Source organism: Odontesthes bonariensis, chromosome 5 (genome assembly GCF_027942865.1).
Source record: "Odontesthes bonariensis isolate fOdoBon6 chromosome 5, fOdoBon6.hap1, whole genome shotgun sequence".
Taxonomy (NCBI): domain Eukaryota; kingdom Metazoa; phylum Chordata; class Actinopteri; order Atheriniformes; family Atherinopsidae; genus Odontesthes; species Odontesthes bonariensis.
Window position 1 is genome coordinate 19,906,084 of NC_134510.1, and position 16,834 is coordinate 19,922,917.

The following is a 16,834-nucleotide window of genomic DNA, read 5'->3' on the forward strand; positions in this document are numbered from 1 at the left end:
AGCTGTGTCATAACAAAAGCATTTCTGCCACCTCTTTCTCGACGCAGCTCACACAGAATGAGATATGCTGCTCTGTACTTGCAGAGCTTTCTGTCAACCTTTTGTTTTCGCTCCCAGCACGAAGACAAAAATCCGCGAAGATCTGCACGTAACGCTCTTCGATGTGTTTCTCAGCTAAATATTCTCATATATCAAGAAGTATTCACAAAGTTCTTCTCTTTGGCAAACTTTTATTCTTTATCTCTGGGATTATTGTTGTCAGGCTCATCTCCCCGAGGTCAGTGTTGAAGCAGGCAGGCTTTTTCCGCCCTCAGCAAAAGGAGGAACTCGTTTGGCTGGTTCTTACAGAAAGGAAATAAAATCCCGGGGTTTGTCTTTGTTATTTATTGCTAAAGGAAAAAGCCGTGCAGAGAAAACCAGCCTGCTGTGATTACTTTGGGTCATACAAACTGAGCCACAGTCCTCAATAATTTGCATTTTAGGATACCGAACACCTCAGATTTGAAGTGTTGCTCCTTGTGGTGACAGGTCTGTTGCTTCAGCAAACAAACGTATACATTTTAAGACTTTTAAATTTAGTTGGTTATAACCTATTAATAACAGCAGGGTCTGTTTACATTGGTTTTGTGTTCAGTTGGGCATTTGGACAAAATCAGACAGGCCTCGCATCAAGAAAAATGGGGTCTTGACATTCTTGAAATGATTTGAATTTCACTGGAAGTAGATGAAAAGATTTTTGTCGAGGAAAAAAAACAAAAAAAATTGCCGTTCAACAGAGTGTGCTGGTTTCCTGTGTAACCCCATTTCTCACTGCCCCCGCCACCACATTCCTGTTTTACCTGTATGAGGTGTATTGCAAGGACTCAGTTTCACAACAAACACACAAAGGTGGATGAATAAGCAGGGCCTGTCCCATATAAATAATAGCACGCTAATCGCTTGGATTTTTTTTATGGTTTACTCTATTTCTCTTTTCTTCTATGAGTCAGAAAATGTGATCATTTCCTGCTTGGTTTTCCTGTTGCTAAATGTTTTTTTTTTTTTTTAAATGCCTTAGTAAAAATCGAATCTTTGACAACTTCTTATGGAAAAATCTGGTTGAGTAAATGTTTGACTTCCACTATTTTCCATGAGAGGGAGACAAAACATAATTGTAAAAAAACTAAACAAAAACATGATTGTAATGCTTCAAAATTTGCAGTCGTATTAAAACATCTCACTGGTCTGAATTTCATACGATACTTCAGTCTGAGAAATATTCCACTAACCAGGATCACATGACACTGAGATGCATTCGTAATATCTAACTGTGCCATCTAGGCCATGTCATGATGATATGATGAACAAATATGCTAATTATGACGTACGGCTGCTTACTAATTTAAGGTTCAGTCCTCACCTTGGATGTTATTTTGTTGCCTTTTTGCTTTTTCTCAGATATTTCACATTGTCCTTATGATTTGTTTCAAGATAAAGAACAATTCTAGATATGAGAAAATAGCAGAGGTCTTACTTTTTCTTTTTTTTTGAGGTATCCAGTTCTTTGACACATTGGCATTTTCTAGAATTTTAGAAAATATTGGTTGAACCATTCTTGAGCACAACGTGTCAGGAATGATGGATCTGTCAAATGAACTTTAGGGTTGTTGAAGGTGTTCACAACACTGAGAATGAGGCTAAACTTCTCCATTACTTCCATGTACAAAAATATATTTATTTGATGTTTTCTGTAAATGAAAACAACACCTATTTACATCAATGAAAAACAGAGAACATCTTTCACATAATATCAAGTGTGGTGACAGTAAAGCACAGTCTGTCCTCATGTGGAAAGCCAAATCTTTCCAATTCAGTGGAGGAAATCTGCTAAAGTGACCTCAGCTTCAGTGTAAATGTAAGAAAATTTATAATCCCCTGCTCAGCAAATAACAGTTTTTGTGAGCTTTACATCGACCCACTGGCAGGCATCTCTTCATTATATGAGAGGAGACATATAAAAAGCATGAAAAGCATCATCACTTAAAGGAGTCAACTTTTTCCATGACAGTTTGACATGAGGTCCACCGCTCCTATCTGCCAAAGAGCATGTCGATCAGCAGCTCCACCAGGTTAGCCTGGCCTATCACGGGGCGGAAGAACAGTTCAGTGATGAGGCTGGGTGTGATGCCCTGCAGCATTGAGGCTGTGAGGAGGATTCGAGCAAAGCGCTCCTGATTTCCCGGGTGAAGGAGCTGGACCACCTCGCTCAGGGCGTGCTGAGCTTCCTGCTGCAAGCCCTCAACAAACAAGCTTGCTTTCAAATCTGGCACATCTGTCGATGATAAAAATTAGGAAAGCGGGGTTACACGCCTGCATAACGCATTTTTGCACAGCATCTTTTCAGTGAAGCAAATTTCTTTTCGCAAAAACTTTAATCCAACGAATACATACCTGGATTAAATATCGTAGTCCCTTTCAGGTATGCATACTCCTTAGGGCTCAAATCCAAAATCCAAAACTTTTTGAGGCAAGACTTGAGCTTGCTGAAACCTGCCATGGTGGGCTGCTCCCTTTCTATCTCGGGGTTCTCCTGGCGGTTCAGGAGAATCTTTTTCAGCATGCTGTCAGCAGGGACGTCTGTCACCTCAAAGTCCACATGCTCCTGGGCCAGACCTAAAATGAAGAGTGGTGCCCAGCAGCTTTTCAAAAGTGCAAACTGGTCACTTGGAGGCAGCTGGTTAAAAGCAGGTAAGTTCTTCATGAAATGGATGGTTTTAACCAGGACCGCTGAAGCCTCTTTGCAGGTCTCAGTTTGCCTTTTCAAGAACACTGTTCGTCGCAGCTCACAGTTGCATCTGTGAGGAACAGAATTGTAGCTGAAGTGGTCTTGGCTTGGTCTGCTGCTGTCCATTTGGCTTAGGATGTTGTAGAGGATAGGATTTAAAAGCCTATCGCTGTTAGACAAACAACTACATGTGTTATCCATCTTTTCTGAGTAAGACTGTCTCTAGGTAAACGCGTGCGTCCTCTCGCAGGATGGGCTCTTTATGAGGCTGAGTGGTGCTGCTTCCTCTCATCTCCCTATATATATAAGGCCAACCCCTCCCACGGAGTGGACCTTGAAATGTCAATATACTCTATGTGGAAAAACAACTGTGTGCTCTGCCAGGTGACTGCTGGAATAACCCTGGGAAACCGATAAGCTTTTCTCAATGAAAAATAGCTGCTGGAGTAATGCATGGATATCTAGAGGGATAGGCCTTATCTTGTAGCCGGTGTCATTAACCCAGGCAGTACCAAGCTACCAAGGACTGCAGAGTTAATCAGCCCCACACTGTGTCCCTGCACCCGCCAGCTCACACCTGTAAAGCTGGAGGAAGGCCAGGGCACAGCAAGGGCATTGACCCCTAAGTTAACTCCTCATGACAAAGAAAGGTGAAGAAATGGGACTAATCTAGAAGCAATAGTGGAATTTTGGAAGTGTGGTTTGTGGATATTTGGAACATGGGCTGTGACAAGCAGCAACTGTGCCAAGCTACATGCTAACAGGAGCTAAATAAAATTGCCAACAAGCTTATATCAATATGGGTAAATGCAAACAACTTCACGATTTGTAGAGTGACAGAGAGGGGAAGAAACTTTCAGCCGATTCCTGTCAGTCCCAAGAACTTCCTGTAAGCACTGGAGTTCACGTAGGAGCAGGTTGAGATAAGTTGCCAACGTGTGAGTTTACGGTAAAGTCAAGAAGCATAAGGCAAGACTGGTAAGAGTTAAAGATAAAGTTAAGTTTGCATTATTACAAGTTCTCCTGAGCAGCCATGTCAAGCAGCTGTGTGGAGAGAAACTGGTGTCAGAATGGTCACAAATGTCTATGAAATACTCTAGAAATGAAACGATAAGCTTTAGTTAGATTAAATGACATTATGAGTAGCCACAAATGTGTGTACCAGTCCACGCACAAAGAGAAAGCAAAGGTTTAAAACTGTCACACCCCAAATAAATGTCAACGTTTTGCCTTCAGATTCTTTACCTCAACGTCAGAGACCATTTATTTCCTTTCTGAGAGCCTCGAGTGAATTCAAATTTCTTAAAAAAATATGTGTAACATTCTGACTGAGTAACTACGTTGGAAAGAGACGATGTGCAGCATCAGTTAAGTTTTGTTCAGGTTTTTATTTTTCTTTGAATACACGAGAAAGCATCACATTAGAGAAGGTAAATGAGATAGGAGGAGACAGAAAATGAAATAAAAAGTTTATTCATACACTCGCTTGAGTTGATTTTTACCCTTTTTTTGAAAAGGAATTGATAGGTATAATAGGTGGTACAAACATCCTTTTGCAAATCATTTCTGAAACAGCAACTTTACATTTCCAGGACACGTTGAATGAACATTTGTTTCTTCCTCTACACTTTAAATAAGGCCAATTCTTCCTGACATTGAAGAATGATCACAGTAGGCTATGCCCTGTTCAAAAATGTTTCTCTCTTACTGGGCCAATGCAACTAATGCTTGCTGGTGACCATAAATTCATTCATTACAGTCAAACATAATGAAGCTGATGACTTGGCTGCCATCTTATGATGACACTAGCCAGCTCAGTTTATTTGCTTGAAACTAGGCCATGGAAATGCGACCATTTTTCTGTTCATCAGCTTTCAAAGGTTTGCCTCTAATTCGATTCGATAATATAACCATTCTGAATTAAAGGGATTGAACAATCAATTTGGCTCGATTCTTACATCCACGTATAGTCATGTAACAGACGCTTTTATTCAAAGAAATTCACAAAGGAGAGATCCGTGAATCTCAGTCAAAACAGTTTTTAAGTTTGCAAACGAAACAGTTGTGGCTCACAACGTATCTGTATTTCTCATCTATTTAAAAAAAAAAAAACGAACTGTCAAGGATTATTTGAACAGGGCTTGCTCATTAACTGATTCTCTGTGAAACTCACAATTTCTGCGTCAAATGCAAAATGGTTATGGTTGGCTATTGAAATCAGTCCAACATGCATGCCATTTCCATAAATGCACGGTCTTTGGTAGGATGTCTTTAAGTTAGCAAATGACCTGCCAGGTGACAGTACTGATCTGTAACTTTCTTGGCCAGAAAGGACCAGAAACAACCCATGTTCTTTTTTTGTAGACAGGGCTGGGTTCCGTTTGTCTGAATTGTTGCAGCACTATGACTCTGCACAGAGCAACTACTGACTCACCAAAAACAGGGTGGAGGCAATATTTACTAAGGAAGCTGTCATTTCTGCTGCTTGTGAGGCAGCCTCCATGGCACCGTCCTTGGGAAAGAAAAGCATCGGATGTGATGTTGACAAAAAACCCTCTGACAAGACCATCAGCTTCTAGAGTTATGTAATGTGACTGATTGATCACTGTGAGTGGAGCAGGTTCGGCTATATCTCAAATGGACTTCAGGTCAGGTGTTTTTGTTCTGAGACAATCAAAACAAAATCAAAAGCATAGAAGTCCAGTTAAAGGTGTCTGTAACAGTTTGCTCAGTGTTCCACCATCCCAATTTGTTATCTTCTCAGTGCCTGGCACCGAGGTTTGAGACGGATAAGCAAATCACTTTATTACTCTCACACATAAACAAAGCGGTGGAATGATGAGCTAATAACATAAAACCCAGACAGCAAAAAATATTAACCATATTCTAAAGTCACAGGAGACATAATGTTTAACATAGTACAGTCTTTATTTTACGTGGGACACCTGCCAGAAAGCTTTGAAGTGTCACAGAATGGAAGATGTGAACCATCAAACTGTGGAGTCAAGGTCAGTCATGAAGTAGATGACTGCAATAAAGAGATTAGAAGCCAGACACCACTGGCAGCACCAGTCACTGAATGTTTGTTTTACCTCATCACTCTCTTGAAAGAATTGTGCAGAAAATGTTTTATAGTCTCTTTTTTCCACCTCTCATTGTGGGTAATCTCATTATGATACAGCATGATCAGTCTTACGACACACGATGTCCACTGAGGATGATTCACACAAGACTTCAAAAACACATTATCATCAAAAAAATGTGAGCCTCTCAGCACAGTGGCCTACGATGTACTCAGCAGCCCTCAGGCTTCATGAAGCATGAGGACAGCTGTAAATGCCTGTGATAAGGCCTGTGTTTATGGAGGTTAGGAGCAGGCAGAGACATGCACGGAGTACAGACGCTTATCTCTGCCAGGACAATAAAGATGAACTGTCCTTCATTCCCTAAATGGAACAACGGCAGGATCCTGGAATCAATGAAGCCAGACTGTCCACTCTCAGGTTAAACAAGAGGTAATGCTTAACATTTGAAGAATAGCAAAGTCTTCTTATTTGTAATTCCACAGTTTGAGAGGCATGCAAACCTGAACAGTGTAAAGCAGTCATTTAAATATGACTACAAGATTAATCTCATAGATTATTGGATCATTTGATGTAGAATTACATAATTGAACCCCACACCATCTGAAACTGTAGTCTGCTGTTCTTCCAAAGCTTCCACCTGAAGCTGGCTTCTGTTGACTTTACTTCCCGACTGTTACAGTTTTCCCACTGGGTCACTGAACTCTCAGTGCAGCCACATGCATGAGGGTGATGGACATCATGTCAAGAGCTTGATCCTTGACCTTATTTGCGCTGCTAATACAGTGGATCTTTGCCTGGCTGCCTTTTAAAAAGGTCATCCAGGTAGGGATCAAATAGTTATCCTGGAAAATCAAACTCTTAGAATTTTATCAATACATACCTGGATTAAACATCATAGTCCCTTTCAGGTACGCATACTCCTTAGGGCTCGGATGTATGTATCTGATGGGTCAGGCTAAACATTGAGGGAATATGACAAAAACAAACAAAAAAAATACACGTTGAATTTTATTGAACCCAGTGATAGTGTTTTATCTATTTTTCACCAGCTTGTCAACAAATACGGATTTCTTCTACAAGCTCATTTTGGTGTGACAGACCATATTTTACTGCGTCTCCAACCAACTAATTGTTAGCTGATGAAGGGACACATTTTTTGTTAGAATTGTCTTGTTTTAGTGGCTTGTAATTCTGTTATAAGATCTGGTGTTTTGATGGATAAACTGACCCTAAACAAAAAAAGTTTGTTGATAAGTAATTCACTCCATCGAATTAGACTTAGAATCAATATGAGCACTTGTATTTATGTGTTCTTTGATGAGCTATTTGATCATTTATGTGTCACCCCCCCCTCCCCCCCCTTGCATTAAATATTTCAAAGGAGTGCCCTCCTTTGAAAGTTGAAGATTTCAGAAAAATATTTATGTAAAAAATATTATTGTGGGGTGGTCGGTGGCATAGTGGGTTAAGCAGCCGCCCCATGGACAGAGGCTACAGTCCTCACTGTAGCTGGCCCCGGTTCGAGTCCCGCACCGGACGGCCCTTTGCTGCATGTCTTCCCCCTCTCTCTGCCCCCTGCTTCCTGTCTCTCTCCAACTGTCCTATCATTAAAGGCATAAAAAGCCCGAAAAAATATTATTGTCCACTCTTGCATGGCAAAAAAATCTGAAGCTCTTGTACTGGCAGTGATATATGAGACTTTAGGTTTAATGTTAATGCTTTAATTTGTTAAATTAAATCTCCCAAAACCAAAAACTCAAATGCAAGGATCCATGCTAGTAATGACAATACTCTTACCTTTGAAGAGATCTCTCCTCTTCCAAGCTAACAAATCATTGAGCTTATATTGAGCTTATTTCACTTATAAATATTTTGTTTTTCTTCTCTCTTTAGTGTAGATTAGTGATGTAAAGCATGGTGTACATGCTTATAAGGCAGAGCATTATTACATGTCGCTATTATAACACAGTGTTCTTATTCTTCCCTTGAAAGGCTGTTAAAAATTAAGATTACACCTACTTCTGTGGGCACCACTACACCTCTGGCTGAGATTATAGACATAAAAGTAATACTGCATAACTCTGTATAATACGTTTGACAAGTTTATTTGAATTTCAACAAACATTTTCTCAATTGTTATCTATTCTAAAAAAAAAAAAATCCCTTTGATGATAAGAATGACTTTTTTTTTTACAAACCAGCGGGAATGTGACTAACCTATAATAATGTGTGTGATATGTGTACAATGATGTCAGAGTCCAGACGAGTTTAGTTTTACTGCCTATTACCAACAAAAATGAAAGATAAAAGGTGAGGTGAAGGCCACAGCTGGCGTTAGTCACTGGGTTAATGAACTCTGACTAGCGGGTATATTTACATATGGATTTTTATATCCATATGAAAGAGAGAGCAAAATACTACTATATTTATAAAGATTTGAAAAGTTATCCTGAAAGACATTTTGTCATTTGTCTTGCTCGAGTTATTAGTGAAGTTTAGGCTACATGGAGTATCCGATGAAGAAGAAGAGCATAACATAAAATGAGCACTTTCTGGATTTGGTAATGTAATCTTAATCTAGTTACTTACACTCTTTCCAGGGAAATTACTTGCTCATAATTTACGATAAAATAATATGATAATAATGATGATAATAATAATAATAATAATAATAATAATAATAATAATAATAATAATAACGACAACAACAACAACAACAATAATAATAATAATAATCATAATAATAATAATAATAATAATAATAATACAGGGTGTCGTGACGCTCAGGAAGCGGATATGACGTCGAGGCTGGAGTTTGTTCCGATGACGTCTGATGTTCGACAACATAAACAATCATGGCGGACTGCGAAGCTAACCTTGCCGTGTATCTTGCTATTAGTAATATTCCCGTTGCCTTCCGTTCGGCGAACCTGAGAAATTACTTCAGCCAATTCATAGAGAGCGGCGGTTTTCAGTGTTTTCACTACCGACATCGACCGGAGGTTCTCAGGGAGTCCGCGGGGCCTGAACCCGCCGTCTGTGGAGACGGCGAGGAGGGCAGCTCCAAATCCTCGGAACCCGACGCGTCTACTAAAAGCGGCTCGGAGTCAAAGCAGGCGGCTCGGTCGTGCTGTTGCATCGTGTCGGTTCACGCCAAAGACGCCGACAGGTTCATCAAGATGTATGCGGGGAATCACTGGATCGACTCGAAAGGAAACTGGCTGGCCAGACGCTGCGTTATCAGAAGAATTAAAGTTTCACAAGACAAAGGTAAAGTGACACGCTGTATTTGTGGCATAATAAGGGGGCTGTCAACAATTTTACAGATGAACCGGAGTGTTACTCCGCCTGGCATCAATAGGACAGCTTGCGGCTCTACAGGGTTCCTTGTTATGCCTTATATAATGAGTTAGATAACATATAAAACATAAAGATAACACAACAACAACAGAATAGGAACGTGATGTACTACAAACTGTAGGAACCATAGGACAGAGTTACTGTTGTCTTTCGTAAAGTGACTTTATAATGTGTTGTCACTGTATATAATTGTTGTCCCTTTTATTCTTTCAGATGAAGACGCTTTCCCATATAAAACTAAATATGAGCAGCGGCACCGTGTTTCCCTCACCGAGCGCTTCACAGAGGCTGACCTCAGAAGCTTACCTGAGCTGAATCCACCCGTTCTGATGCAGAACGGAAATGTGGGCACGCCGGTGAAAGTGTTCCTCCAGCTTATCCAATCCTGCCGCCTGCCTCCACGCCTCATTCGGAAGTTGGGCCTAACTTTTCCGAAGACCAGCTCCAGCCGTCGTTATGGAAACGTCCCCTTCCAGTACCGCGACACACGCACCGTTCCAGCCACAGAGGAGACCATCGTAACAGCCACTGGACATGAAATATCAGGACCGGGCACGTGGGCTGCGCCATCGTCAAAATCAAGGCCGCTGGCTGATTGCAAAGAAACGACAGGAGCTGATGAGACGCAGGAAAAAGTGGAAGAGGAGGATGCAGAGTCAAATGCTGACGATGTGAGTTTGAGTCACTGTAAGGTCCATCGGTTCCTGTCTGTTTGTCAAAAACTGTGGTGCTTGAGTGCTGTGGACAAACCCTTATTCCTTCAATGTGGTTTTATCGACCGTCCGTGTGCTTGGTTGCAGGACGATGACTGCTGTGAGGAGTGGGAACGCCATGAAGCCTTGCATGATGATGTCACAAGCCAGGAGCGAAGCAAAGAGAGGCTGTATGAGGAGGAGATAGAGTTGAAGTGGGAAAAAGGGGGATCAGGTCTGGTGTTCTACACTGATGCTCAGTTCTGGCAGGAGGAAGAAGGAGGTATGAAAAGAGAAATCAAAACAACAACAACAACAAAAAAAAGATCATAACTGTGTGTTTTCTCAGTGAAATATTAACTATGTTTATGTTTCTGTCTGATGTTTTTCGTAGATTTTGATGAACAAACGGCAGATGACTGGGATGTCGACATGAGTGTTTACTACGATAAAGGTACCTGAGGCTTGTACAACAGCTCTGATTACACCACTTAAGTAAGGAAGTTAAACCACGTGTTATACTTGGAATGTCAGATTTATTTCCCCTCTGTCCTTCTTCTCACAGACGGAGGTGACATGGACGCTCGAGACTACGTCAGAATGCGGTATGAAACGAGGCTGAGGGAAGGTGTTGAAGATGGATCGGGGCACAATCAGGCAATTGGCAGCTTCGAGAAGTTCACTAAGGTGAGGAAGTTGTCTAAGTGTGTTACTGGTTGTAGAACCTGGAACTTTCCTCACTTGTTTTTTTTTTTCTGGATTAGGGTTTTGGCCGACGTTTGATGGAGAAGCAGGGCTGGAAAGATGGTGAAGGACTGGGAAACAGCCAGGTTGGGATTTCTGAAGCACTTGATAATGAAGGTCAACATCCCCACTGCAAAAGAGGCTTTGGGTGAGTGTGAACATTACAACACGACTGGCTAATTATTTCATATAGACTATAATTGTATGTCTAGTCATGTGAGAGGGCAGAAGGCTAATGTTTTTTTGTTGTTTTTTTTTTTTTGTTTTTTTTTACAGGTATCATGGAGAAAAACTGTTTTTAAATCCTATAAAAAAGGCCAGAAAGGACTGGGTTATAACGACAGTGTACGATGAGCCCAAAGACATAGATAGAGGCGACACCTTACTGAGACGCCAACCGAACACCAGCATGAAGTACCGAGGGTGGCAACCAGGTGGCAGCATTGGACCACGAAGATGACTTTAATTCAGTGTTATATATCAAATACCCAGCTGTGAACTATTTGTTTATTTTCTATTATTAAAATTTCTCTACTAAAAATACATTTTTGATTATATTTATTTTAACTCCGTTGTTCTTCGAGATTTTGTTTCTTGTACGAAACCTAAAATTTTGCAAGAATTCACGAACGCATATCTTAACGATGTAAGAATGTTAAGCGTGAGCTAAAGGAGGATTGCATAAAGTATTTTGGTATTATCACCAAACCAGAAGTCCAGAGTTTCCGTTGCGGCTCATTGCACGTAACGGAGCGACGTTTATTGTGACAGGCAGATCGCGTAACCCGGAAGTGATCGGCTACCTTCGCTTGTTTGTTAGCAGCCGCTGTACGCATGCTAACTTCTAGTCGAAGTGCGGTAATTTTCCATCAGTATTATGTTGTTGGTTTTTTTATACGAGCCCACTGTACTATCACAGAAAGGTTTATTTAGGTCAACTTCAACTTCTCTTTTGGCACCTCCAAGCTTTATAACACCTCATTTATGAAGCTGTTTAACTTCCATGAGTGTTGACACGGCAAAGATTTATTGCTTCGGCGTTTTTAATTTTGTCCGGTAATCTCAGGAAGCTGAACTGTTTCTTTCAGACTACTATTATAGAGCGTGACCGTGCAGGTAACACCACAGCTGGATGCTGACACGGTGCATGGTATCGCATGTGGCACCTCTGACACCCTGATCCCTTCCAACGTGAGTTTCTGCACCCCCCTTTCTCTGGACTTTCAAAACTATGTCCACTCAGGGAGGAGTCAAACCTCTGTGCTTCGGTCAGGTGGTCATCGGACCCCCGGGTTCAGGTAAAACCACGTACTGCCAAGGAATGCAGGAGTTCTTGACCAGCCTCGGGCGCAAGGTGGTTGTGGTGAATATGGATCCAGCCAACGAAGGAATACCATACTCCTGTGGAGTGGACATCTCGGAGCTGGTCACCCTGGACGATGTCATGGACAGCTTGAAGCTTGGGCCCAACGGCGGGCTTCTCTACTGCATGGAGTATGTGGAGGCTAACCTGGACTGGTTGGAGAATAAACTGAAAGCACACAGAGACTGTTACTTCTTGTTTGACTGTCCAGGGCAGGTTGAGCTCTACACCCACCAGAGTTCAGTAAAGAATATTTTCTCACAGTTGGCCAAGTGGAATATCAGGGTGAGCCTCCTGACCATGGGTACATGTTATTTATCTAACATCCCCTGAGCCCCCTGAAACTCAAACCTCACCACACCACACAACCCTAATTCTGCACCGAATTAACACCATAAAGGTCCCCTTCAGACTGCATTTAGGTGTAATTATTCTCACTCTCCCACGTTTTTTCTTCTTCTTCCTTTTAGCTGGCGGCAGTGCACCTCGTGGACTCTCATTACTGCGCTGACCCTGCCAAGTTCATCTCCGTGCTGTGCACCTCTCTCTCCACCATGCTGCACGTGGAGCTTCCCCACGTCAACATCCTCTCCAAGATGGACTTAATTGAGCAGTATGGCAAACTTGGTAAGTGAAGGGCTCTTAGCTGTACCTCCAGCAAGTTCAATTCTTCATCCACGGCGCTGACACTCTTTGCTGTGTGTACTCGTGCAGCCTTCAACCTGGACTTCTACACAGAGGTTATGGACCTGACCTATCTTCTCGATCACTTGGCCGCAGACCCCTTCTTTAAAAAATTCCACCGTCTAAACGAAAAGTTGGCAGAAGTCATACAGGATTACAGCCTCGTCTCCTTTGTGCCTCTCAATGTACAGGTATCACTGCAGTTTTGTCTTTTTTTAAAAATAAGTTCATCTGTGTGTGGCAAAGAATGAACCTCACGGACTCAACGTGGTTCACTCTACCCCATAGGAGCTAATGTTTAGGGATGCAATGTGTTGCTCTGTGTTTGTTTGCAAGTTTCTGACTTGATAGTACTTGCATGTGTTATTTTTGTAGCAGAATTTGAATGGTTGACCAGTTTTTTTTTTTTTGTTTTTTTTTGTTCCAGGTAAAGGTTTACGCACCTCTTAGCCTAGTCGCTAGTGCTGAATTACTATTTTCATCAAATAATTAGCAACAGAGTAAATCCCATTTAAGCTGCACGTTTTCACTTGTTTTATATTTTACACCATTAAGCGAGCAGCATGAAAGTAGAATCGTACGTTGCCTTTCACGTTAAATGGTGTTTTTTCTTTTTGCTCAAAATTACCAGAAGGAACCAGAAGAAAAGTTAACATGGAGATGTTTAAACTACTATGTTCAGGCTCTTGAGCTGCGAGTTGTGTGTACGGCGGCTTGTAAGCTTCTATTGCAGCATGCATATTAACACCTATGTTGAGCTTTGATTGAAGGCCAATCTCGCAGTTAAAAGATGCATTTGTTTTTACTGTCCATTTGCTATATCCGCAGCTCATCTCAGATTTATCCCGCTGTTGGATTTATCTAAGTTTGCTCAGAGACACTGCGTGTGCACAAAGAATCCCTTTTATTACATTACTCTACATGGGTTGTAAAATAGTTACGCGCCCACAGAGCATCCAAACTGAGTAAAAGTCATCTGAGCGTCTGAAACAAATGCACTTCAGCCCCTCTGAGAAATCCCAAGTCATATTTCATCACAAATCTCTTCTCGCTTTTGGAACTGAGGATCGGACCAGTTTTCTGTGAATAGCTACGTGAATGTTACCTCTAGATGAAGAGTGATTTGATCCCGTCCGCGTCCAGAAACAGGAGTTTAGACCACGTGCCGGCTCTGAAAATGGGACTACAGAGGCACACAAAATGCGGATAGCCTCTTGTTCTAACATGGTGAAAATCCTGATGCATTTCTACTTTCTGCTCCCCCCTGAGATAACAGCCACTTGTTACCTTGGTTAACTCATATACTTCTATATGCAGCCAGTGTGAAAAGCAAAAAAAGCAACAACACCTTTGACCCTGAAAGAGAGAAAAAAAAAAAAAAACAAACTTTGTGATAGTGAAGTTTTGGAGTTTTGTGGCTTTGAATGCATCTGTTGCTTGTCTCGCCAAGCCAAACTTTGCTCAACAAAACACAAGGCTGAGGAAGCTGTTATCCCATTTTCAAGGTTTCAGAAACTCAGAAGGCCTCCTCGTGCTGTAAATCTGCACGGCGGCGGCTCAACACACTCGATAAAGCCAGACTTGTGAAAGCCCTAATACTAATATTGACTTTGCGTGCTGCTATCGTAACTCTAGAAACCAGAAATGAGAATGTCTTTAAACAGCATATTATCAAGGTTTCAGTGAGAGTTTTTCTTTTTTTCTTCCTTACAGCAAATACTTAGCAAGTGGTTAGTTTTTTTTGAGTTTCTCCAGGGAAATCCCCAGATCACATGCTGTTCTTTGCTCTCTCCAGGACAAAGAGAGCATGATTCAGGTCTTACGCACTGTGGACAAGGCCAATGGCTACTGCTTTGGAGACCTGGAGGAGAGGAATCTGCAAGCGATGATGTCAGCTGCTGTGGGGGCCGACTTCCAGTTCAACTCGTATCCTTTCCTAATCACTGCGGCGACTCAGTGTGACTCATCCGGTTTAAGATCAAACCTAAAGGCACTTTGAGACTCAGCAATACCCTTGATTATGTCAAAAGCTAACCTGAATCTGACAACATACACCAAACATGTGAAGGTTTTATTGTGTTTTCCTTAATATTTGACCCTCTAGTACTCTTGGGGTCCAAGAAAGGTACGTCGAAACCAGTGGAAAGAGCGTGGAGGAGGAAATGATGGAGCCGTGAAATGAAAAGACCAAGTCACAGGACAAAAGTGGATGCCTCCCAAGCACCAGTACACCAGTCGAGTCTTGGCGACATCTATCTCCCTTGGCCTGAATTCATAGACTCAACAGAAAAAGGAAGGGAAAGACAGGAACTAGAACTAGGTGCTGTAAAGTAGTTGCTTTTACTAAACCTCGTCAAAATACACACTGAGGTCGACAGAGTGAAGAAAATGCTGAGATTTCCTTTCCTATATTAACGACGTGTTGTCTGAATAATCTTGTATTTGTACTGGCAAATAAAGTTTCTTATTGACACCAATGCTGATTCTTAAGAGGTACCGAAAGCGGAGTCCCTCGTTTTCATGTTTGAAGTGACCCGAACAAACGTTGAAACATTTTCCTTGCTTCTTATTTTAGATTATTGGTGCGCTCAAAGTGTGTTCTTTCTTCAGTGAATTGCGGTGAAGAGTTAAGAGTTTGCAGAGGACTTTTACCGTGTATGTCATCCCGTGTGCATTGCTATACGAAGTGAGAATGACGCTGGACAGGCGTCAGAAAAAAAGCATTTTTCCTCTCTTACTAAGCTTTTGAATATAAAGGAGCATGCATGGCAATGTGCGGTGCCACAGATGACCTTTTAACATTTTCAGAACCATCTGTTTGGTCAGATTGACTTTTGTTTAACATTTAGGTCGGAATGAAACGACGTGCTATCCTATGAATTGAGAGTAATTACAGGTTACTTTATACAAACAGCTGCACCAAAACCCCTTAACAAAGACGGTGTGAATCTAAGCCGTCAGCAACACATCATAACCGCAGTAAAAACTGCCTTGGTCAAGAACCGGTGCTCGCGCTGTATGTCGGGTCCGTTTTGACCAGCAGGTGGCGCATGCGCTCGCAAATCCTCCTCCCAGATCCACAAAAATCTGCTCCGATTCTTTCCAGCAGCCGAAGCAGAAAAATTAAGTCAGGCGGGGAGAGGAAGCCACATTAAATCTGTGTTTCTGCACAACTGGCCCTGTGTCTGGTCTTTGGGATGGAAGATCTTCTGTCTTACTGAATGCTGCAAAAAAAAAGCTCTCTACTTCCACTGTTTCCACTGCTGCCAACTGCGCTCTTTCTTCACAGTTCAAAATCTATCCTATCTGCATTTTGGTTGTACCCCTGCCACTAAAACCGACACAATCTCAGGCCAGCATTCAGTGCGAGGCTCTGTGCGTGCACGCACTTCTGCTGTGTTGCAGTTATACTGAAATAAAAGCGTGATCCACTTTGCGAGCTCGCGCTGATGTGGGAAATCACATTAACCCTGTGTGGTGTGATGTGGCCGCAAATTATATGTGGACAGCTTCCTGCCTGCAAAGCTCTGTGTGCATTAGGGGGGTGTGTCAGGCTGAATGTTAAATTGTGTTTCGATGTTTGTACATGTGATCAAGTATGCCTCCTCATTGGTACTTCCTGCCTTTTTTTTTCTTCCTTTAAGCCCCCTAGAGGTAGATGTGTGTGTTTGTGCGTGTGTGTGAGAGGGAGAGCATGAGATACGGTTTGTGTGCGCGCGCCTGTGTGGCAAGAGTGAGAACAGAAACCGAAAGGCAGCCTTGTCCTACTTACATGCCAAATCTGAATTTTAATCAATACCCAAATCGAACAATTAAATTCCTCATGAAGATTTTACTGCTTCAGCTTTTAATTATTTCTCTCTCTCAAACACACACACACGCACACAAAAAACTCCCTCAGTTCACCACACACACTTCATTACCATCCCACCCCTGCTCAATGCAGTGCACACACCCAGTGTGCTAAAAAAGGTCCCCTTCATTTGTCAGCGGAGAAGGGGACTCAAATGTTACATTAAAAAAAAAAAAAAGAAATGTTCTGAGACTTTAAAACTGTTCACGCTTCTTCTCTCCGGGAGATAAGGTGTCGTTTTTTCTGTTTAGTATAGTTCAGTGTTTGGAGGCTGAGAGAGAGCAGGAG

General features: G+C 41.9%; 3 protein-coding genes across 3 annotated transcripts; 2 read left to right on the top strand and 1 right to left on the bottom strand.

The window, feature by feature from the left end:
• Positions 1-2,069: 2,069 nt before the first annotated feature.
• On the bottom strand, positions 2,070-2,965 carry nr0b2a (nuclear receptor subfamily 0, group B, member 2a). The gene is made up of 2 exons (XM_075466621.1): positions 2,431-2,965; positions 2,070-2,311 (listed from the first exon to the last, which is right to left on the bottom strand). Exons 1-2 carry the CDS (start codon positions 2,963-2,965, stop codon positions 2,070-2,072), a joined length of 777 nt encoding a protein of 258 aa, XP_075322736.1.
• Positions 2,966-8,684: 5,719 nt separating this feature from the next.
• Positions 8,685-11,191, top strand: gpatch3 (G patch domain containing 3). The gene is made up of 7 exons (XM_075466622.1): positions 8,685-9,120; positions 9,424-9,881; positions 10,011-10,185; positions 10,297-10,356; positions 10,468-10,589; positions 10,667-10,794; positions 10,923-11,191. The coding sequence occupies exons 1-7, from the start codon at positions 8,706-8,708 to the stop codon at positions 11,104-11,106; spliced, it is 1,542 nt and encodes a 513-aa protein (XP_075322737.1). The 5' UTR covers positions 8,685-8,705; the 3' UTR covers positions 11,107-11,191.
• Positions 11,192-11,442: 251 nt separating this feature from the next.
• On the top strand, positions 11,443-15,170 carry gpn2 (GPN-loop GTPase 2). Its single transcript, XM_075466623.1, has 5 exons — positions 11,443-12,294; positions 12,480-12,636; positions 12,724-12,884; positions 14,489-14,619; positions 14,798-15,170. The coding sequence occupies exons 1-5, from the start codon at positions 11,878-11,880 to the stop codon at positions 14,868-14,870; spliced, it is 939 nt and encodes a 312-aa protein (XP_075322738.1). The 5' UTR covers positions 11,443-11,877; the 3' UTR covers positions 14,871-15,170.
• The last annotated feature ends 1,664 nt before the right edge of the window (positions 15,171-16,834 follow it).